Here is a 22,770-nt window from a genome sequence, read left to right as displayed (position 1 = left end):
AGAACTTTCTTTGAAGATGAACATGAGTATTTTGTGCTCTTCAGTATTATAGCCATTATCTATCTATATGTACTATGTTATATAACTTCCCTATATCATTATTTTTAATGTACACAGTTTATAATTCAAGGGCCAGAGCTTTCTCCCAGATTCAAGTTTATAAATTCTCAATTGACTTGTGAGGCCAGTAGGAGTACTTGTTTAATTTGGTTTCTGGAGAGACTTCATTCAAGCCCTTAGTGGTCAGCTGATCAAAAGGAATTATGTTCCTCATCTTCTCCAGCTCTTTCTCATAGTCCTAAATCCTGGTCTTTGGGAGAGACAAAAACTCAGCACAGCTTTTCACATCTTCTTTTCTTCAGCATCCACCTGGGCAGTGTATTAATCCTCTGATATAGGAGCCTTTGGACTTCCTTGGTATCTCAGCTAGTAAAGAATCTGCCTGCGATGCAAGTGACCCTGGTTCGATTCCCGAGTCAGGAAGATCCCCTGGAAAAGGGATCGGCTACGCATTCCAGTATTCTTGGGCTTCCCTGGTGGCTCAGTGGGTAAAGAGTCCATGTGCAATGCTGGAGACCTGAGTTCGATCCCTGGGTTGGGAAGCTCCCCTGGAGGAGGGCATGGCAACTCCAGTATTCTTGCCTGGAGAATCCCCATGGACAGAGGAGTCTGGCAGGCTACAATCCTTGGGGTTGCAAAGAGCTGGACTGAGCAACTAAGCACAGCAGAGGAACCTTTAGGGCATTAAACTTCTTCTCAAAGTCATCCATCAATCTGGCTTTTGCCACGTTTGCCTTGTAGTAAGCCCAGTCGATGGCAGGTGGCTTCTCAGGCAGAGTAGCCAACCTGGAAGTGAGGGTCTTATTCCAGGACTTCAAGGAGTTAGCCACAGCCTTCTGGTTTCGGGGGATGATCTCCCCAAAAACTGTCTAGTCAGTGGCTTTTAGAGCAAGTTTCCATCCAGCCATCTTAAGAACCTTCACCAACCCCAGGTGGCCCACTAATTGGAGGATAATTGCTTTACAATATTGTGTTAGTTTCTGCCATATATCAGCATGAATCAGCCATAGGTATACATATGTCCACTCCCTTCTTAGTACTCTTCATAATTTCAGTCATTTTAATTTTTGCCTTTCTGGTGGTGGTTTGGTACTATCTCATGTTTTCATTTCTCTGATGAATAATAATACTGAATACATTTTCATATATTTATTGCCCATTTGGATATTTTCCTGGTGAAGTGCCTGTTCAAGACCTTTACCTATTTTTCAAAAGTTAGTTGTCTTTTTTCTTATTGTTTTATAGGAATTCTTCACATATTTTCAATCTGAGTCCTTAGTTATATGTGTATATGTGTGTGTGTATGTGTGTGTATATATATATATGTAACAATTTCTCCTAGTCTGTGCATTGCTTATTCACTTTCTTAATGATGCTTTTTGTTGAATAGACATTCTTAATTTTAATAAAGTCTGATCTACCAATGTTTTTCTAATGTAGATACTGCTTTTGTGTCCCATTAAGAAATTAACTACCCTGAGGTCCTGGAGATACTCTTGTGTTTCCTTCTGGAAGGTTTATAGTTTTGCCCATCATATTTATGTTTGTGATCCATCTTAGATTGACTGTGTGAGGAAGAGGTTAAGATTCTCTTTTTCTGTAAGGATGTACAGTTGTTTTCCAACACCATTTTATTAAAAAGACCTACCTTTTTCCATAGAGTGGCACTGATGTTTTTGTCATAAATCATGTGACTGTATGTGTGTTGGTTTATTTCTGGACTGTTCTGTTAGTCCCTTTGTTTATCCTTGTGTCAGTAATGTACTGTTATTATTACTGTAGCTTTATAAAAATCTTTCTGTCTTATAGTATAACTTTTCTGACTTTGTTCTTCAAGATTATCTTGGCTATTCTTTTCATTTTTATGTAAATTTGGGAAACTATCCATTTCCACATACAAAATTATCCTGTTGAGATTTTAATTTATTTATCAGATTTAGCATTGCATTGAATTGGAGAGAATTGACATCTTAACAATATTGAGTGTCATAATCACGAAATGTCTTTCATTTTATTTAATATTTCCTTTACTTTCCCTTATCAGTGTTTTTTAGTTGTTATTTTAAAAAAGGTTTATTTGACTGTGTTGTCTTTGTTGTGATACACAGATCTTCATGGCTTTATGCAGGATCTTTCACTGTGGCACATGGACTCTCTGGTTGCAGCTTGTGGGCTCTTTGGTTGTAGCATGCAGACTCCAGTATGTGGGCTCAGTAGTTGTCAGACAGACTTAGCTGCTCTGCAGCATGTGGGATCTTAGTTTCCTGACCAGGGATCAAACCTGTGTCCCCTGCGTTGCCAGGCAGATTCTTAACCACTGGACCCACCAGGGAAGTCCCTGTTTTTTAGTTTTTAATATAGAGGTTTTTGTATATTTTTATTAGGTTTATGTCACAGTGTTTTTGATTTCTCAAATAAGGTAAATGGTGTTTTTAAATTTAATTTTTAATTTTTTCCCTAATATATAGCAATAGTTGATTGCTGTATATAGACTTTGAATCTAGCGATCTTATTACATTCACTTATTTCTAGTAGTTTGTAGATTATTTAGTTTTCTATATACACAATCATGTTGTCTGTTAATATAGACAATGTGAATTATGGTTTTCTGAACTGTACACTTTTTGATTGTCTTTCATGTCTTATTGCACTGGCTAGGACCTCAGGTACAGTGTTGAATAATGGACATCCTCTTTTTAATTTCAGAATGAAATCATGTGACAGTCTTTAAGTGTATGTGATGTATGTATCATTTATTTTATGAAGGAGATTCCTATTCCTAGTTTCTGAGAGTTTATATCATAAACAGGTGTTGTACTTTATCAAATGTTTGTCCTGCATATTGAAATAATCATAAAATCATTGAGTTTTAAATGAAATAGTGTATGATAAGTTAATGATACCATGTTTAATTCAAAATAACCATTCAATTTTTAGCTATTATTTTCTGAGAATTTTTTCTTATATAAGACATAAGAGGCTAGTATTGCTTCCCAGGATGCAAGGATGTACTTAAAAGTTTTTGTGACTAGTTTTTGTATTCTGAAATGGGTTGATCACTTGTAATAATTGTGCAGTGGGATATTGGGGATGTTTGTTTGATAATTTGAAACATGGATTCTGTTAACTTTATTTCCTCGTTCATATTGTTTCTTTGCGAGGTGACTGTTAGTTATGACATTAATTTTGTTTGTTTGACAGGCCTAATCTTTTTGCTTCTTTATATGTTTTAAAAGTAAATTATGTTTTAGATATTTCATCACTAACATTTAGTATTAGGACAGAAATATTCTAATACTGGAAACCAAGTACTTATTTTTTCTAATTTTGTTAGGGTGCATGCAGTTGACATTGAGGTCTTGTGGCACAGACTGAGTTTTGGAATCTAGCAGAACTAGATTTATAGCCTGGCACCACAAATTATTACTAGAAATGCTAGTACAAGTTATATTCTTTTCTGAGCCTTGTTTATCTCTCAAAAAATATATTAGTTTTCATTTTCTAGAATTTTATATAAATTTTATATAATTACAGTAACTTTTTTGTATGTGGGAAGTCTTTCAGCATAATTATTTTGAGATTCATGTATGTTGTGGAGAATCTTTTGAAGCAGGAGTTCTTAAGTAGTGGATTAGAACCAAACTAATAGCGCTCAAAGTCAGCATCAGATAGATATCCTAGATTCTCTTTAGTTTGCTACTTTTATGACATTGGGCAAGACACTGTCTCCACACTGTTTCACTACATGTTAAATGCCCAGTTCACTTCTCAGTGATGAGATCATGTACATGAGAAAGCTTTGGGTATATTCACATGTGGTACATGTAAGAATTATAGTCCTGGGCTTCCCTGGTGGTTAAGAATCCACCTTACAATGCAAGGGACACCAGATTGGTGCCTGGCCCAGTTAGGATCCCACATGCCACGTGGCAACAAAGCCCATGTGGCCACAAGTATTGAGCCCTGGCTCTAGAGTGGCAAGCTGCAACTGCTGAAACCCGTGTGCTTAGGGCCTGTGCTCTGCAACAAGAGAGGCCACTGCAATGAGAAGCCAGGGCACTGCAACTAAGAGTAACTGCTGCTCACTGTAACTAGAGAAAGCCCACACGCAGCAACAGAGACCCAGCACAGCCAGAAAAAAATAAGTCTTAAAAAAAAAAAGGAAGAAGTATAGTCTTCATGCTACTTGCCACTTGTATTCCTCTTTTTTTTTAATTTATTTTTTATTTTTTTAAATATAAATTTATTTATTTTAATTGGAGGCTAATTACTTTACAATATTGTATTGGTTTTGCCATCCATCAACATGAATCCGCCACGGGTGTACACGTGTTCCCCATCCTGAACCCCACTCCCACCTCCCTCCCCATACCATCCCTCTGGGTCATCCCAGTCAGTGCGCCAGGGCCAGGGTGGGATGATTTGGGAGAATGGCATTGAAACATGTATAATATCATGTGTATTCCTCTTGATCATGTTTTTCACTTACATTTTGTCTGAGTTCCCAGGTGGGAGGGGTAGTCAGTACCTCTTTCAGTCTCTTCCTTTCCTTTGGGAGGGGGCAAAATGACAATGAAAAGTAGTTTCTTTTCATGGAAATAATGAGGCAGTCTGCTCTTAAGTATATTGCTTCATTGGAGATTCATGTAACTTTTGAATTTGAGGAATTTTGATATCATAGGGAAAGTAGAATAAAAAGCTTATGATACAACCTAAGTATTTTGTCTATAATTGCAGACGTTTATTGAGTTTGTGCTCAAATCTGTTCTTTACAGCAACTGGGGTAATTGCTCAAGGTAACAGATCTGGGATTCAAATACAGGCATGTTGCTTCTAGAGCCCAAGCTCTTAACCACTCTGTCATGCTGCCTTACCAATTATTACTCACCCCCAAGTATCAGTGACCTTAAAAGTGATGTATGTTCATTGTAGAGACAAAACAAAAACTCACAATTCCATAATCCAGAGGTAATCACTGTTAAAGTACTTCCTTGCCCTTTTTTCCTGTATCCACCCATTTCCCTGTTATACATTCAGATTCTTTGAATTTTCATGCTGTTATAAATGATGCTACAGTGATATTTCTAGAAGTGGAATTATTGGGTCAGAGGGCATGATCATAAATGCTTGCCATGTATTGGTGGCCAGATTGTTGTCCGGGAAGATTTATATTCTCTCCAACAGTGTTTGAAAGTGCCCCTGAAGGGTTGTTTCAAAAATGAGGATGATAACAAGGGAAAAAGTTACTTTCACAAGAAAAAAAGTTACTGTCTTCTGTTTGTTGCTGTGTTTTGAATGCTATACCTTTACATTTCTTCTACTTTATTTCTGAAAGATATCTGTGAAAATTACTTATCTCTGTGGCAGAGGTTCTCAACTGGGAACTGTGTTTGGGCTGCCAGGGGGTATTTGGCAAGGTCTGGAAGCACTTTTGATTGTCATGAGGTGGAGTGGTAACACAGGCGGTAGAGGTACTACTGGAATAGGCAGGAGCAGAGATACGCTGCTAAACATCCTGAAGTGTGTAGAAGAGGCTCCGCAACAGAGAATTATCCAATCTAAAATGTCAGTAGTATGAGACTGAGAAAAAAACTTGCTTTATAGTAAGCTCCTGAAATCTAGAAGGAATCTATTTATTGACAAGACACTTACTTCTGCTGGGTCTTATCCTATTATCTAAGAATGAAAGAGTTCATGGTTTTCTGGTTTTAACAACAAAGCAGGCAAAATTTGTTTGGTTAGTCTCTGAATTGTTAAGTTCTTCATATTTCAAATATAAAATTGAATGGAATCTGTTCTTAGAGAACTTTCCTCAATTCCTCTGAACAGTTTTGAAATGTTTCTGTCACTTTCTTAATGATTCTACAGTTGTTTCTTCCTTTAGAGTTGCCTTAGCTGCTGTTTTATTTGGGGTTGCCATTAAAATATAGAGTGTCTCTGATTCCCAAAGTAAAAAACAACCAACTTCTTGTGGGAACTGATAATTTCAACGTGTTTGGAACCTAAACTCAATGCAACTCCTCCAACATAAAACATAGTTATTTAGGGGCTTTTACTTGGCATTCAGTTCATTTACCTTTATTTTCATACATGTATCAATTTTTTTCTTTCACTAGTTATAATAAAAGCCTTGTTGCAAGTAATAATGGCATTCATAAAAATATTTAGGACTTTCTTTCTTTATCATTGTTGGTATTCAGTCACTCAGTCATGTTCAACTCTTTGCAGTCCCATAAACTGCAGCATGCCAGGCTTCCCTGTCCTTCACTGTCTCCTGGAGTTTGCTCAAACTCATGTCCATTGAGTCTATGATGCCATCCAACCATCTCATCCTCTATCACCTCCTTCTCCTCCTGCCTTCAGTCTTTCCCAGCATCAGGCAGGGTCTTTTCCAGTGAGTCAGCTCTTCACATCAGGTGACCAAATTATTGGAGCTTCAGCATCAGTCCTTCCAAAGAATATTCAGGGTTGATTTCCTTTAAGATATCATTAGTAGGGAGGAAAATGTTCAGTGCATCCAGTTCCTCTCAAGAAGAAACATGATGATCTTATCTGTTGGGGAGGGGAGCACTGAAAGTCATGTTTACTTTTATTAACTTGTTACTTTTTTGTGTAGGTTCCAAAAAACTTGAGAATTTCTTTGAATTCTTTTAAATACATATCTTGTGACTGCTAGAGCTGAAACAGTTGTTGTCTTTGTTCTATTTTTATAGTTCTGCTTTCTCTAAAAAAAAGCTATTCATGAGCTTTGTCCTTTTGTGCTCTGCAGGAACCAGCACCTATGACAGAAGATCTGCTCGAAGAGCAGTCGGAGGTTCTAGCTAAATTGGGCACATCGGCAGAAGGGGCTCACCTCCGAGCGCGCATGCAAAGTGCATGTCTGCTCTCAGATATGGAGTCTTTTAAGGTGGGTCACACTGTCAGAGCTCGGGAGTCTGTTTTGAGCTATTCTGGGATGAAGCTGTGAAAGTCACTCTGTAAAGTGGTGTGAAGGCCTGAATGTCTTTTTTTCATTAAATATTTTGATTTCATTAGTAGTTACAACACCCTGCCTCCATCCCCTAAAGGTCACAGTCAAGCTTGCTTCTTGAATTTAAAAAAGAAAAGAACAATCTTTGAATAATAGTCGAAAGTTGAGAATTGAATCATTTTATGTGTATTGGGCTGTCTTCTTCCATTGTGTCAGTCGATTTAATACAAGGCTTTTAGGAACCCCTTCAGATTTAACATAGGCTGGTTTGTTCAACAAACCTTTGATTGCCTACTTTGTGACTGGCACTGTGATTAGGTAATTAAGTATAATGTTTATCCTCAATTGTAGTCTGTTGAGGTTGTGGGAGGGGATATGTAAATAATTATTAAGTGATGAGTTCTCTTAGGAAATCAAGGTCAAAAGGTGACTGACTCTACTGAGTGGGAATCATGGAAAGTTTCTCAGAAGAGTCACCTTTTAGGGTGCGTAGGCATTTGCTACATGGAGAAGAATATTTTAGGCTTTAGATATAGGCCTGTATCTAGGACACAGAGGATTCAGAGAGTGGTGACACTTAAACCCAAGGATAAAAAGAGTCTTGTTGAATTACTTACTCTTGAAAGCAGAGGTACATCCACATACATTAAAAAGAAAACAGTGGGTAGTTCAGTGGGCCATAGGGCTTCCCTTTCCTGCTTCTGATTTTCTGAGCTGTCTTTCATGCTCAGACTTTCCTCCTTAGCCTACTGGTACCTGTGATGGCCTCCATCTCTTCATTCCATAGCCTCTCTTAGTGCTTCTTTTGTGCTATGTAGGCCAGCCTGAGTTTGGTATTTGAATGTAAACACTCCATGAAAACCTATGCCACTTGGATCTTGCCTGCTAACAAAGTTAAGTGACAGTAAAAGGGAGTTTTTTAATTCCCTGTTTTTTTAATTCCATTTTTTTGTTTACCCCATCATTCCTAAGAGAAGAAATCTTTAGTAAACCTCTTGAGCATTGCAAGTTTTCCTTAGAGATTAGAAAGATACAGAAAATCTCTGCATTTTGCTGTGAAACAAGAAAGAGATGTGTGGTTTTAAAACAGATAGTTGGTACAGTGGATAAAGAGAAGCCAGTTGACTGTCAGGGCCTGTGTTAAGTCAAAAAAGTAGAGAAGGGAATTGGCTTAGGGTTGTGCACAGTAGGAAGTACTGGCTCCATCGCAGCTGTTTTTTAACCCAGCCGTTACCTGCCTTCATGATCATCTGTCCCTATCCTACTAAAGTGTCCTGTAGAAGCATGTGCAGGAGGAATTCCCAATTGGAACTGTAAATGCTTTTTCCCATAGAAACATATCTGCCTCTCATGGTAAGGTGCTGTATAATTCCTTTAACACTGTGCTTCAATAAAACTGTGGTTCCCTAGACTCTCTTGGACTAACCTGGGCAATGTACAAGTCTTTTACAGTGTTTTAACCAGAAAATAGATTGTATGTCAAATAACCAACTTACACATCTGCCTGCCCCTATGTGGGAGTCAGATAACATATTTAAGGAAATACGTAGTCACTCTAAAATAGGTATGGTTCCCTTTCCCTTTTTGTATAGGGATGTACTGGGGCCATGGGACTTTCCCAGAGCTTTGGATAAACGCTGATATGTACCTGAGGCGCTTACACGGCCCAATTCCAGAAGGACAGGGCCTATTCTAGAGCATGCCCTTGGAGTAGATACCTGTAAGAGTAGAAAGAAGATAAGCCGTAGCTGAAGTGAATGTTGAGCCTCTCTTGCTGGCGCTGTGTACTGTCTGGTATAAGGACAGCCAGACAGAAGAATTCTAGTGTGAAAACTCTTCCTTTAATACATTCTGTAATATAAGAGTTCAGTATTGATTTCTTTTTTAGGTTCACTCTCTTCACTCAAGGCCTGTCTCTATTTTCCTGAGATGCATTCATGTGGGTGTGGTGTTGCCTGGTTAATATCCAGTCTTATACATAAATTCTGAATCATGCAGTAATCTTGACCCATTACATTTCACAGCCATTGTTTGTTGCCATGATGCCATAGCTCTTAGAAGCTGATGTGGTTGACTGTCAGTTAAGAACCCTCCTCTGATTCCTCATCCCTTTGAGGGCTTCCTAAATTGGTGGGCATGAGTATACTGATAGCCAGTAAGCTCAATAAGGAGAAACTGGCATTTTTGTTCTTCAAGTTTAAGACTAACCATTCCTATCATGTTGGTTTTCATTTTTGTCTGAGGTTAATTTAAAAAAAAAAAGAAATTTAAAAGAAAGAAAATGACTTTCTGCTTAGCACTTTTTAGTAATGCCTACGTAGCTATTTCAGGCAATTAAATATACTATTCATAGCAGGATGAATATGTTGTGGTAGAGAATTATAACCAGAAAGGAATGTATTTAATGTGTGTACCCTTTGAGTACTATAGGAATGATATATATGCCCGTCCTTGCTGCTGCTGCTGCTAAGTCGCTTCAGTCGTGTCCAACTCTGTGCCGACCCCATGACGGCAGCCCACCATCTGCCCATGATAATCCCGCCGTCCCTGGGATTCTCCAGGCAAGAACACTGGAGTGGGTTGCCATTTCTTCCTCCAGTGCATGAAAGTGAAAAGTGAAAGTGAAGTCACTCAGTTGTGTCCGACTCTTAGCGACCCCATGGACTGCAGCCTACCAGGCTCCTCCATCCGTGGGATTTTCCAGGCAAGAACACTGGAGTGGGTTGCCACTGCCTTCTCCATGCCTGTCCTTAGTACTCTATTAATACATTACTGGGCTTCCTTGAGGCTCAGTGGTAAAGAATCTGCCTGCAATGCAGGAGACATGGGTTCGATCCCTGGATAAGGAAGATCCCCTGGAGAAGGAAATGGTAACCCACTCCAGTATTTTTGCTTGGGAAATCCCATGGATAGAGGAGCCTAATGGGCTACACAGTCCATGGGGTCACAAAGAGTCGAACACGACTAAACAACAACAACAGCGGTACATTACTGGACACTTGTAAAAAGACCTCCATGTCTTATTACTCACACTATGAAACCTCTCTTATTCAGGCTTGGATGTAGAATTACTTAAAAAATTTTTGGCATGCATCATTGTTAATTCTAGAGAGTTATCCACTAAATAAAGCTTTAATTAGTTTGGTTTCAGAAGCCTGAAAAACAGTAACTTGAATTCCAATTCCTTAATAGCACAAAAGCAGTTTATGTGATGGTAATTTGTTATATAAGGCACAACGATTTGATGGCTGAATAGAACATTTTCGAGGTTAGCTGATGTTTATTGCAGTACCAGTATTGACTTATTGAGGGAAAAAAGCAAAAGTTTTCCATCATTGAGTTATTCTTCTGATCATGTTGTGTATTATTTAATTTACTTGACTTGAGCTTATTGATGCTTTTCTAAGTATTGAGTAGTTATTACACTATAATTTTAAACTCACTTATATAACTTACAGTCTGAGATTTATTTTCACTTTACATCAGATTTTTATTTCCAAATTCATCAAATGAAAATGTTTTCTTTTTCTATAAAATGGAGGCAGGAAAAACAAAGTACTTTGGTGCTTTACTATCTGATGTGATTTAATGGTGACATCCAAACTCAAGTCACATACTAGATTTTGTGAAGATTAGTCTTTTTATGAAAATGAAAGTATGATTTTGAAAACAGGTTTATCGGTAACTGTTGATTTTTGATTCTGCTGAATTTTTTGTCTACTTTAGGCAGCTAATCCAGGTTGTTTTCTGGAAGATTTTGTGAGGTGGTATTCGCCTCGGGATTATATTGAGGAGGAAGTGGTTGATGAAAAGGGCAACATGGTTCTGAAAGGAGAACTGAGTGCCCGAATGAAGATTCCAAGCAATATGTGGGTAGAGGCCTGGGAAACAGCTAAGCCAATTCCTGCTCGAAGGCAGAGGAGACTCTTTGATGACACACGGGAAGCAGAAAAGGTAACTTAGGTTTGGGTATCTAATGTGACTACTAATTATTATTCTAATATTTAAAAAACTATGACAAGATACAAGAGCTTTGAACATACTTGAGAAACAAAGGTTTGAAATGTTATGAGCCTTTTATATATCTCGTATTCACATTTAAGGTTTTAGAACTGGTTACAAATAGGCCAAAGAATAAGACCTGCATATTTTACGTAAAATGCTCATTCTTGGACCATCAGCATATGTCAAAGCCTTAAAAATGATCATGTCCTCTGACCTAGCAATTCTACTACCAAAAAAAATGTATTAAGGAAGTAATGAGAGAAATATATAAAGATCAATATGCAACAGTGATGTTCGAGAAGTTTTTTAGTGAAAAAATAGATACAACCAAAGTTTCAAAAAATAGAGCGTTGTTTAATAAATTATGGTATAATCATTTAGGATTATTATTATTCAAGAGCCACATGAATCCAAAAACCCCACAAAGAAATGAAACTACTGCTAATTTAACTTAGGATAGAAGTAGAAGGGAAAAAAAAGCCATATCAAAAAGAATAAATTACATAGTACCCACAGAAGAATAGGTTCATATTTATATTTAATAAAAGGCATTGAGGAAGAGCATTAAAATAACCAAGAGAAAGAAAATGAGATAAAGGAGTAAAAGGGATTAGAGAGAAAGTAGTAAAACTGAAAGATAGGAAAAGTAGAAATAACACTCATTTTATCAGAGTCCTTGAAGCAGAAAAATCAAACACTGGAACAGAACTAAACACTTAAAATTGTAATCTAAGAAAACTTTCTGAAAATGAAATAAAATCTGAATTTACATATTAAAAATGCTCATTGGGTACAGGGGAAAATTGATTAGGTGTAGTGAACTCCAAATTTTATCACTGTAGTACTACTAGACCTTAAATATTAAAAAAAAAAAAAATCTCAGACCTTGCAGGCAAAACATGAAAATAATTTACAAGGGCAAGAGAATTAGACAGTTGTCAGATTTTTCAGTAGCACAGCAGTGTTGGGCAGAGTTTTCAAGAAATATAAGCAAAAAATACAAATTAAATATTTTACATTCCACCAAGATGTCCAAGTAATCAAGGCTATAAAAAAATGTTTTCTCCATGGTTTTGCACATATAACTGTATACATTAGGCCCTTCCTGAGAAATCCTCTATAGCTGACCTGTCCAGTAGAACTTTCTGCAGTGTTCAGAATGGTCATAGCTTCGCTGTGCAAATTGTAGCCCCTGGCTACACATGGCTGTGATGAGCTCTTGAAATGTGACTAGTAGCATAGGAACTGAATTTTTAAATGGCTCTCTGTAGCAGGTGGCTGCCTTATTGAACAGCATAGTAGAAAAGAATAAATTTAACCAAGAGGATGACTAGGGAAACTGGCAAATGGCTAACGGTGAGCATTTCATTTCTTTAATTTTAGAGCTAAAACTAAAACTAGATGGGGTCATGGGTAGAAGAAGAATATGTAAAAATTGTATATTAGGGCAAAATAGAATGCATCTAAAAAAGTTGGGATGGAAAAAGAGGAAGAGGAAAGTAGAATGCAGTCATTGACTGTTATATAGATAACAGGTAGTAATCAAAGGATACTATTTAAAATTATCAGACCATAGTTTTATAAAGGAAAGATATAAAGATACAAAATTCATAAAATAAAGATATAAAAGAAGGGCAGCAGAAAAAGGTAATATCACAAGAATGAAAATATGAACCTTCCTAAGTACAATGGAAAAATTATTCACAAACAAAGAACACACACCAAATAGAGTAACACACATTATAAAGATCATACTGCATACAGAGTAATTGCAAAGTAAGATAGTCTTATAAAACCCATGTCTGTGCTGTAAACAAGGTATTCTGTGACTCAAAAAGACTGCAAAATAAACAGTGGACAGAGATTTACCAGAAAACATTAAGAACGCAGGGGTTATCATCCGGATGCCAAATAAAACAGAATCAAAGCAGAAAAGCATTACAAGAGATACATAAGGATGCTTTACAGTCTAAAAGTGATATTTCACAATGAGAATGTACAGTTGTCAATGTTTATGCACTGGCTAATGTAATCATTTGTATAAAACAGAAATCATGGGAGATGCGAGGAGAAATAGATCAAAACACACTAGTAGCAGAGTACTTTTAACACACTCCCAGTGTGCAAGACAGTCAAGTAGACAAAACTAAACAAGATCATCAATAAGGTTGATCTTTTAGATACATTGTAAATACTATATCTTGATAATAAAAACGGTACTTCCTTTTCAAATGCACATGGAACATTCACCAAAACAGGTAGTATGTTAGGGCGCAAAGAAAACATCAGTGGGTTTCATAATGGAAATAACACCAATACTCTGATTGCTGCAATAAAATTAAGGATAATGGGTTAGATTAAAAGTATTTGATCAGTGTTAATTACATTCTTAATTTTAGGAGATACAGATACTTGGAGATAGAGGGATATCCTGTATGGAACTTGATCTCAAATTATTTAGAAAAACAATGTTTATATGTATATATTGTATGGACCTAGAGAGGAGGAGAGTTACATGTGATAAAAAAAAAAAGAGAGATGAGGTAAAAGGAGATGAGTGCAGACAAAGGATGTACAAATATTTTCTATTCTTGGAAATTTGTTTTTCTGTAAGTTAAGGAAAACAACATTTGTAATAGTGTTAACAAAAATTTTCAATAGTGGGAACTCTTATTACTCTATATAAGAATGAAAATCTGTTTAAATACTTAGTAAAATAATTTGGAATATGATTTCAGTATTTGAAAAATAATAATTTGGCATTGTTTGTTTTTAGATAGATACCCTGAAGAAATTCCTCTACATGTATGCCACAAACTTATGAAATAATATGAGAGAAATATTATTTTAATAGCAAAAAATGGAGGGGTGCATTTTAATATATCAAGTTATATATAGCATGTATTAATATCTGTGCATCTCAGAAACAATGCTGAATGAAAAACAGGTCACTGAGGGGCATAACTAGAAACAATCTGTTTATACAAAGATTAAAACCAGGCAAAACTAAACAACACATTGTTTAGGGCTATGTACATATGTGAGATAGCTATGAAGAAAAAGGAATGACCAGTAGTTACTTGAGTGGTGGCGTGCATGAGCGAGGGAGTCTTGATCAAGGCGAGCACGAGGAGCACTTGGAAAGTCCCAGTATCTTCTGTTTCTTAAGCTGATGGGTGTATAAACAAGTGTTTGTGTTTTCTGTATACAAAATACTCTGCTATGTGTATTTTAAAAACATTTTTTTAATTTTAAAAATATTTCAAAACATGAAGCCCTTCTAGGCAAATAAAATTTTTTTTTAATATTATTTATTTATTTATGTCTGTGCTCAGTCTTCCTTGCTTCAGTGTGCTTTCTCTAGTTGCGGAGTGTGAGGGCTACTCTCCAGTTGCGTGAGGGCTTCTCTTGTTGTGGAGCACAGGCTCTAGGCATGCAGGCTTCAGTAGTTGTGGAGCATGGGCTTAGTTGCTCTGCATCATGTGAGATCTTCCTGGACCAGAGATAGGACCTGTGTGCCCTGCAATGGCAGACAGATTCCTAACCACTGAACCATCAGGGAAGTCCCAAGACAAATAATTCTAAATCATAAATCATTAAATGACCAAAGCAAGTTTTGAAATTGTGTGTATTATGAGCTTTTGTTAAGAAATTGCATATACATGTGTATCTTTGTGTTTAAGTAGGCATAGAAATAAGCCTGAGAAGATAAACACAAAACTGTGTTGTTCCTTAGGATGTAGGATTTCTAGAGAACTTCTGCATTATACTTCTTTGATTGTTTACTTTGAGATCTGTGAGCATTTTTCAGCCACAATGATACTATACTTCTTTTGTCTTTACTGCTGTTGAATAAAGAGCTTAAAGGTAGGGACCATGTGCTACACATGCCTTCCTGTGTGTCTTTTTAATCAGAAAAATAATAAATCTTCATTTTGGAGAAAACAATAAAATGAAACAAAATATTTAGAGGAACATTGCTAGCAATGTTTAGAAATCCTAAGTGAGGAAAGCAGGTTACAAAACAGTATTTTACATGCTTAATATTAGCTTACTTAGGTGGCACTAGTGGTTAAAAAAAACAAACAAACAAACCCTGCTGATGCAGGAGACATAAGAGACATGGGTTCTATCCCTGTGGGAAGATCCCTTGGAGGAGGGCATGGAAACCCTCTCCAATACTCTTGCCTGGAGAATCGCATGGACAGAGGACCCTGCTGGGCTACAGTCCATAGGGTCACATAGAGTCAGACATGACTGAAGTGACTTAATACACATGCAAATATATGATGTATATTCAAAATCTTGAAAAATCCTGCAGTGAAAATGCTCCACCATTAACAGTTGTTATCTCAAGGTGGTATAATTTGCGGTTGATTTTAGTGTTCTCTGTATCAAGAAAAAAACATTATGAGAGTATTCACCATTATTAAGGGCTGAAGTTCTTAGCTCTTTCCAGTAACATTATTCTTACCTTTGGGAGTAGCAGCTACTTACCTGAAGGAGTAGGATAGGTACTGAGAGAAGAGAGCTCTTCTCTACTCTTGTTACAGGTATGAATTCAGGGGAGAGAGATCTTCTGTAAATGGCTGCTGTCTTCTTTGGCAGCTGTCTTGGTCATTTATCTGACTTTGTGTCTCCTTCAGGTACTGCACTATCTGGCAGTCCAGAAGCCTGCAGACCTTGCTCGGCACCTGTTACCCTGTGTAATCCATGCAGCTGTACTCAAGGTAAAGGAAGAAGGTAAATGTCTTATTTGATTAGTCATTAGTTCATTTCCAAAATGAAGGTAGACTTTGCCTAACTTCTCCAATGATGGCTTTGATCTTTTTAAAAACAGAAAGTCTAGAAAACATTTCTTCAGTGAAGAAGATTATAAAGCAGATAATATCCCATTCCAGTAAAGTTTTGCACTTCCCCAATCCGGAAGACAAGAAATTGGAAGTAAGTCTGATCTTGTCAAATGTTCTTCCCAGTTGGCAGTAATTTTTAAAAAAATACATTTTTAAAATGCTTTGCTTTCTTTTGCCTGTTTCCAATGTATGCTTCTCCTCTTTTGCACTGTTAGGAAATCATCCATCAAATTACTAATGTAGAAGCTATAATTGCCAGAGCCCGCTCACTGAAAGCCAAGTTTGGAACTGAGAAATGTGAACAAGAAGAGGAAAAGGAAGATCTTGAAAGGTAATTGCTATCTGACTAACTCATCTTTGTCTCCCGTAGGAAAAGCCACCACTTTCTTTAGAAAATTTTCAGAGTGTTGAGATACCTTTGTAGTGCTCCCATATTATTTGTAACAAGCGTTGGTTAGAGACAGAGAAATGTTTGTTTATTATAGGATTGACCTCTCTTGTATTTGTGAGTACTTGTCACTTGTTTCCATTCCTCCCACTTTAAGAATGAAGTCTTCCAAGTCTTCTAGGAATGTCCTTGTTTGCTCTTGGAGCAGTTGCCTCTGGAGGAACTGGCTGTTCATATTCACTCTTGTTACTGGAAACTTTGCTTCCCACTCTCACTGTTCTTAACTATAGGCAGACGTGTTCTGAAACTATTTCTGCTCAACATTCTACTTACCAGTTCTAAACAAGAGTTGTGATAGCAAATGTGCATATCCTCTGTCCCTTGTGAATATGTTTTGAAAGAGTGACCAGATGGCCTTCCCAGGATGAGGCAAATGACGGGGTCAGTCTTTTCCTCCTTCTGAGATTTGGACCATTTCAAAGGGGGGCTGTCAGCACACAGCCTCTGTCCATTTTTGCCCGAGATACTTGAAAGGATGATGTTGTTTTAATAGATGAGAAAGTGTTTCCAGACTAGCTACTTCAGTGGGTTGAATTTGTTATAACTAAAATTTGCATCAGCCTTTCCAAGAGAAATAGCGTTATTGATGTTAAATAATTAATATTATATGACAAGGCATTTGCTACAGCTTTTAACAAGTTCTTGTTTGAATATTATGTCTTTTGTTGGGTGAAATTTTCTCCCAGCCTTCTTTGCTCTTGAATATTCCTTCCTTTTAAATGAGGAGAATACACTCTAATCAAAGGAAGTTTCTAAAATAGTAGTTCGAGTTAGCGAGCAGGTGGTGCGAGCTTGGTAGCTCTGTGTCTTCGACTCTCTTAGTTCTACCATACGTTGTCTGTGGTATACTTGGAAGATGAATGCTTCCAGCACATAATGGCACAGTTTACAATTGAGACTGTGCCCAGCAAAGCATATTTGAAGTGCATGTGTGTGTGTGCGTGCCTGCGCATGCGCGCGCGCGCACACACACACACACACCTCTTAAAAGAACAAAAATGAAAAACAAGGATCATTGCTTTGCTGTCTAAATTAAATGTGGTTTTTGTTGTTAAAAAAATTAAAAAAAAAAATCTTCCTTAGTATAACATTGTCTAAGCTTTTAGTCTGAAAGAAATAGACTATTTCATCTCACACTTGGACAGAGATGGGCTTTTTGAAAAAATTTATAAAAAGAGTTGAAAGGCATGAAGGTTGTCATTTGAGTTGATTTTAATTCCAAATGTTGATCTATCCTGTTAAATTTTCATTCCAGCCTTGATGTAGGGTTCACCAGTATGATTTTGAGGGTTTGTCCCCAAAATGAATCAGGGAGGACTGACCCAATGTGAACTGAGCAGCTCCTTTTCCATCCTTTCCTTTCCTCTTTCTCCCAGGTTTGTGAGTTGCCTTCTGGAGCAACCCGAGGTGTTAGTCGTCGGTGCAGGCCGAGGACACGCTGGCAGGATCATTCACAAGCTGTTTGTGAATGCTCAGAGGGTATGTGAGATTCCTTCTTGACTGTGTCATGCTCTCTCCAGGCCTCTGCTCAGTAAGGTACTGTTTTGATTCCCACACATGAAGCTGCTAAAAGCACTGGATTCGAACATTGAAGAAATAAAGACTCTCAGCAGTGACTTCTTAGTCTTTAAAATCCATCTGCTCTTTTACACATTTAAATAAAATGATAAGTTTATTTCTGAAATTTGTACCTAAGTTTCAGAAGTTAGAATGGTCTGAAATTCCTTGTTAAAGAATCTGATAGAGACTTGGTTAGCAATGACCAGTGCAGTGGTGTGGAAAAAATGTTTACTGCTGTCAAATTAGAATAGAGTTTAGTTTTACCAGTTTTAAACTCCATGTACTGCAAGTGGATTCACAACTTAGCTTGTGAAATTGCAAATCTTAACTGTTTTTATAACGGTGAAAAGATATAACTTCAAAGTTTTCCTCAGAAAGAAGAGCAAGATTCAGATTTTTAGGACAGTGGAAACAGTCTTCAGCATAGGAAAAAAAGCCCAATTTGAAAACTTTTCTGTCATTACCTTTATTGATGAAAGGAAGTGCTTAAAAATTATATAGTACCTTCTGACATTCTGAACTATTAAGATTTGAATTTTTTATGAGGTTGGTATTAGTTATACTCTATGTTGACTCCTTCTGTACAAATGTTTACTGGTTGTTTACTGGTTAAGAGGTGCTGGCTTTTTGCACATGAGTCTCACATTAGGACTTCTTAAAGATTCTGATAAAAGTATTTTGAAGCATAGTAAATACAGGGTGCCCTTATGCAGTACTGTGAGGACACTTAGAATGGCCCAGTTTTGGATGTGTAATTTTCACAGTCAAATAGGGAAAAGGATTTTCATGGGTTTACCCGTGAAAAAGAAACTTGATAACCTCCTTTGAGTCAGTCTGGAGTGTATCTAGTTACTATATTCAAAATCATAACCAGACACGTTCATCTGAATTTTTAGCAAGAACTGAAAGCTGAGATTATTTATGGGATGGCAAACTAAATTTAAGGATTTCAAGTTAAAAACCAAGTATTTCCTTACAAAGTTCTAGAAAACAATAGATACTTACTTCGATTTATTATGTTTCTGACTCTGGCATGAAACAAGAATCAGGTTTGTTTTCACATCCTGTAATATCTTTGTCAGTTTACTAGCCAGAGCCTTACAAATATATTTCCTTGTTAACACCAATGTGAATTTTCCTCATACTGCAAAAATTCTTTTCTTAATGTTTAAAACTTGTTTGTTAAGAAGATTTAAAAATCTAAAGTATTTAGATTTTTAATGCTAAGAGTAGAACACTCTCATTGTTTTAAATAGTTAAGCAAAATTATTTTCCCCAATATGGAGATAATCATTTCCCCCAAGATTGTAAGCAGACTCTTCTTACTGTTGTAAAAATTTGGATAATACAGAGAATTATAAAGAAAAATTAATGACCCTAAAAAAATTAATCACATTAATCTCACTACCCACTGATGATCACTGTCAACATTTAACATATAGTATATTCAAATATATGTAAATTTTACAATATAGGATTATATTATTCTTATTTTCCATCTAATGTGATTATTTTTTTCATGGGTAAATATAGGACTATATCATCTTTTCACTGGGCTCATTGTATAGCTAATCTCCTTTAATGGATACTGAAATTGTACATTTATCCCACGTTATGTAATTTTCAAATATTTCAAGCTTTCAGACCTTGTAGTGAATGTTTTTTACAGATTCAACAGACTATAATCCATATAACAAGGACCTGGTTGGTCTGTTTTTAAACTCGGCTCTTAAATATCTGGGTAATTAATGGAAACAATTCAGGTTTACTCATGTAATTTTTCATAATTAACTGATACTTTATATCAATTCTACTATTAAATCAAGATTTTAACATTTTTAAAGTTATAAAATTTTACTGAAAATTTTTTATACCATAATTTTACATATTTCAAACTTTTCCTTAATATTAAATTTTAATAAACTTTCATCATGATTACATTTATCATTGTTATATCCATATTTAAATAGAATTCTGCAAACAAATCACTGATTGGATTTTGCTTTGGTCGTGCTAAATTAAGTCAGACATCTAGTCTTAAATTCATTGGATTATCTATTTTCAAGCCATGGGTACTTTGTTTTAGTATTTTTAATCTTGTGAAAGAGCTAGGCTTTTGCTAAACATGTCCTCATTAAGTGACATTCTGTACGTTGCCTGTTGAGCCATCAGATGCATGAGTAGTGGGATTTGTCTGCTCAGCTGGATGGCTAGGTGTGTTGTATGTGGTGTTTTTTTTGTCTTGATATTCTTTTTGATAGGATCATGTTCCTTAATGTAGTGCATGCTGTCTCTGAAATAATCTTGAAATCTCTTGTCTAGCTCTTTTTAAACCATCTTGCTTGTTTTCCTTTCATCACTGTTTCTTTTCTCACCCTTCCTCAAGCTGACTGAGTCTTCTGATGAGGTAACAAAATAGCCTTTGTCCCTTGTAGTTTCTTGTTCCTTCCCATTTCTCTAACTTCATAAGGTCATTAAGACTAACCAACCTCCTCTTCAACAGTCTGGGTTTGGCATACCTTTCTTGCTGGTGTTTAACATTACATTTCATATTTCCATTGCCAAAACAACTTTTTTCCCGAAATTAATAGTATCGTGAAAGAAATACAGTGATTAGAGTTAAAATAAAAGCTCTTGTTGAATGTATATTTTATGCAATTTTAATGAAAAAATAGATGCCTTTAATATTGAGAACTTCTCTTTTGTGGCCACTGCTACATTTCACGGATCTCTGTCACTTTTGCATCACATTAATCATCCAGCAAACAAATCAGTGTTCCCAGTTTTAATTTGACAAGTGAAAAGAATTGAAAGAATTGATAAATATCATCTTTCCAGACTCTGGAGAGCAGCAGTTCCTTACTGGACTGAGGACAGCAGACTTGGACTTTGGTCGTTGCTAGAAGATTTGTATAGAAACCAGAACAGCTCCATTTTCCCTCTTCATCAGATGTCCGAATATGGCCCTCACTTTCCACAGCAGATTGCTTGGCTGTCATTATCCTCTGTCTCTGTCACCAATTTATTTGTAATTTCTGGCTGCTCACGTAGTGTTTCAAGCTTCTTCCATTTTCTGTGTTGTGATTTTTGAGCAATCATAACATAATCAATAGCATTACTGAGTAATGTAGAACATTTTTTCGTATTTATCATGCTTATTCATCTGTCCTTCAGAATGATCTAAGTTTAGCATTCAACTAGCTCTTGAATTTAGCATGTGATTCTCTTCAAGGCTGCAACCATGACTCCAGCAGAGGAGGAACTGAAGAGGATGGGCCCCCCAGAAGAGAAGAGGCAGAACTTGGCGGCAGACTTCCCTCCGCCCGCGGGCCGGGAACTCATTTTGCGCACAGCCGTGCCCCGCCCTGCTCCTTACTCCCGGGCTCTGCCTCAGCGCATGTACAGTGTTCTTACCAAAGAGGATTTCAGACTTGCAGGTGCCTTTTCATCAGATACCTCCTTCTTCTAGCTCTTCTTGAGTCCCTTCACTTGTGGCTTCGGAGACAGTGCTGACCCCTTCTGTGGGAAGGAAGCTGTGTCAGTCAGAACCTGAGAGGCTGTGAAGAGGACCTGTCCTGTTCAGTGATCGAGTCATACCAGCATCTGAGAGACTTTCTGATGGGCTCCGTAGGATCTTGGTGGGAGCAGAGGAATGGGCTTCAGCTCTTGAAAGATTTCTGCTCCAAAGAGATTGCCCTTGTTGGGGAGCAGGGGCAGGGAGGAGACAGCAGCAGTTCTCTGTACTCTCCCTCAGGATTGCATTCATTTCTTCTCTATGACTATCCCATAGGCTGTTGCCCTGCATTCATAGTCTCTATAACCACTTATGTTTATTAGTATCAAGTATGCAAAATGGAGTGGAGTATCTGTTAACCCAGATTTCCAGATATTTTGGTAGTAGCTTCTACTCCCAGAATTTGTGTTTTTAGAATCCTAAATGACATTCTGTTTATTCAGTCACCTGGTGGCAATCTTTATTGCACTAATTAACTTTTGATGAGCATTTTGAATATTCTAGGAGAAAGCCTGAAATTTCACCCAGTCTGTGTTTTTCCATGTAACTGTGACTTAAATGTATTCCTTCTGATTAAAAAAAAAGTATATATTAAATGTCACTGCAAATTAGTTTTATATATCTCTTGTAAGGTTTGTTTGTCTGACTTGTTTTGCCTTCAGTGGGCTTCCGTGGTGGCTCAGTGGTAAAGAATCCGCTTGCCAAGGCAGGACACGCGGTTTCAATCCCTGGGTCAGGAAGGTCCCCTGGAGAAGGAAATGGCAACCTACTCAAATATTCTTGCTTGGTGGGCTGCAGTCCTTGGGGTCGCAAAAGAGTTGGACACAACTTAGCGACTAAACAACGACAACAAGCCCTGTAAGATACCACCATGCGGGTTGTTGTTCTCTTTCTTGCTGTACAGCATGCATTCCTTTTTTTGTAGTTACTGGATGGATACTGTATTTAATGAAGTAGAGATGAGCACATGCTAAAAATATAGCCTCTGTATATAGAGATTATCATGCAGTTAGTATAATTTGGCATATGTGCTAATATAATGAATAGAAGATAACTTCAGTGAATTATTTTGCTTTTGTATTTTACTTAAAATGAAGATAATTGATGGGGGATGTGTGACACCCAGCGTAAGGATAATAGCAACATATTTCTAGTTACGTGATGATCAAGATTTATCAAGTCTGTGTTGCTAAAATGGCCTCTGTTCAGTAATCTTAAATCTATTTTTAGGCCTAAAATTCCCACCTTAAAGTTAAAAATGATTATACTGAAGCATAGATCTTGGCTATGTAACTTAAAAGAATTAATACAACTCTGTAAGCCCTGTTACATTATTTTGTAAAAACAAATGTAAATGTGT

At 36.9% G+C, this 22,770-nt stretch overlaps 1 protein-coding gene and 1 pseudogene across 3 annotated transcripts in view; one reads left to right on the top strand and one right to left on the bottom strand.

The window, feature by feature from the left end:
- The window catches only part of RAB3GAP1 (RAB3 GTPase activating protein catalytic subunit 1), a 112,415-nt gene extending 90,388 nt beyond the window's left edge, over positions 1–22,027 (top strand). The window contains exons 18-24 of one of the 3 annotated variants that reach the window (XM_006043348.4): positions 6,830–6,967; positions 10,757–10,984; positions 15,682–15,778; positions 15,876–15,979; positions 16,104–16,219; positions 17,713–17,815; positions 21,129–22,027. In XM_006043348.4, the coding sequence (XP_006043410.2) occupies positions 6,830–6,967; positions 10,757–10,984; positions 15,682–15,778; positions 15,876–15,979; positions 16,104–16,219; positions 17,713–17,815; positions 21,129–21,365 (1,023 nt within the window). In that variant the 3' untranslated portion in view covers positions 21,366–22,027. Of the gene's footprint in view, positions 1–6,829; positions 6,968–10,756; positions 10,985–15,681; positions 15,779–15,875; positions 15,980–16,103; positions 16,220–17,712; positions 17,816–20,282; positions 20,698–20,734; positions 21,105–21,128 lie in introns of those variants that run through there. The other 2 variants (XM_044936041.2, XM_025277120.3) reach the window with 2 other exon arrangements.
- Positions 158–968, bottom strand: LOC102389796 (annotated as a pseudogene).
- Positions 22,028–22,770: the final 743 nt, after the last annotated feature.

The sequence above is a fragment of the Bubalus bubalis genome, chromosome 2, assembly GCF_019923935.1.
Source record: "Bubalus bubalis isolate 160015118507 breed Murrah chromosome 2, NDDB_SH_1, whole genome shotgun sequence".
Taxonomy (NCBI): Eukaryota; Metazoa; Chordata; class Mammalia; order Artiodactyla; family Bovidae; genus Bubalus; species Bubalus bubalis.
The sequence above is the reverse complement of the archived record's forward strand: the minus strand, read 5'-3'. Positions and strand labels throughout refer to the sequence as shown.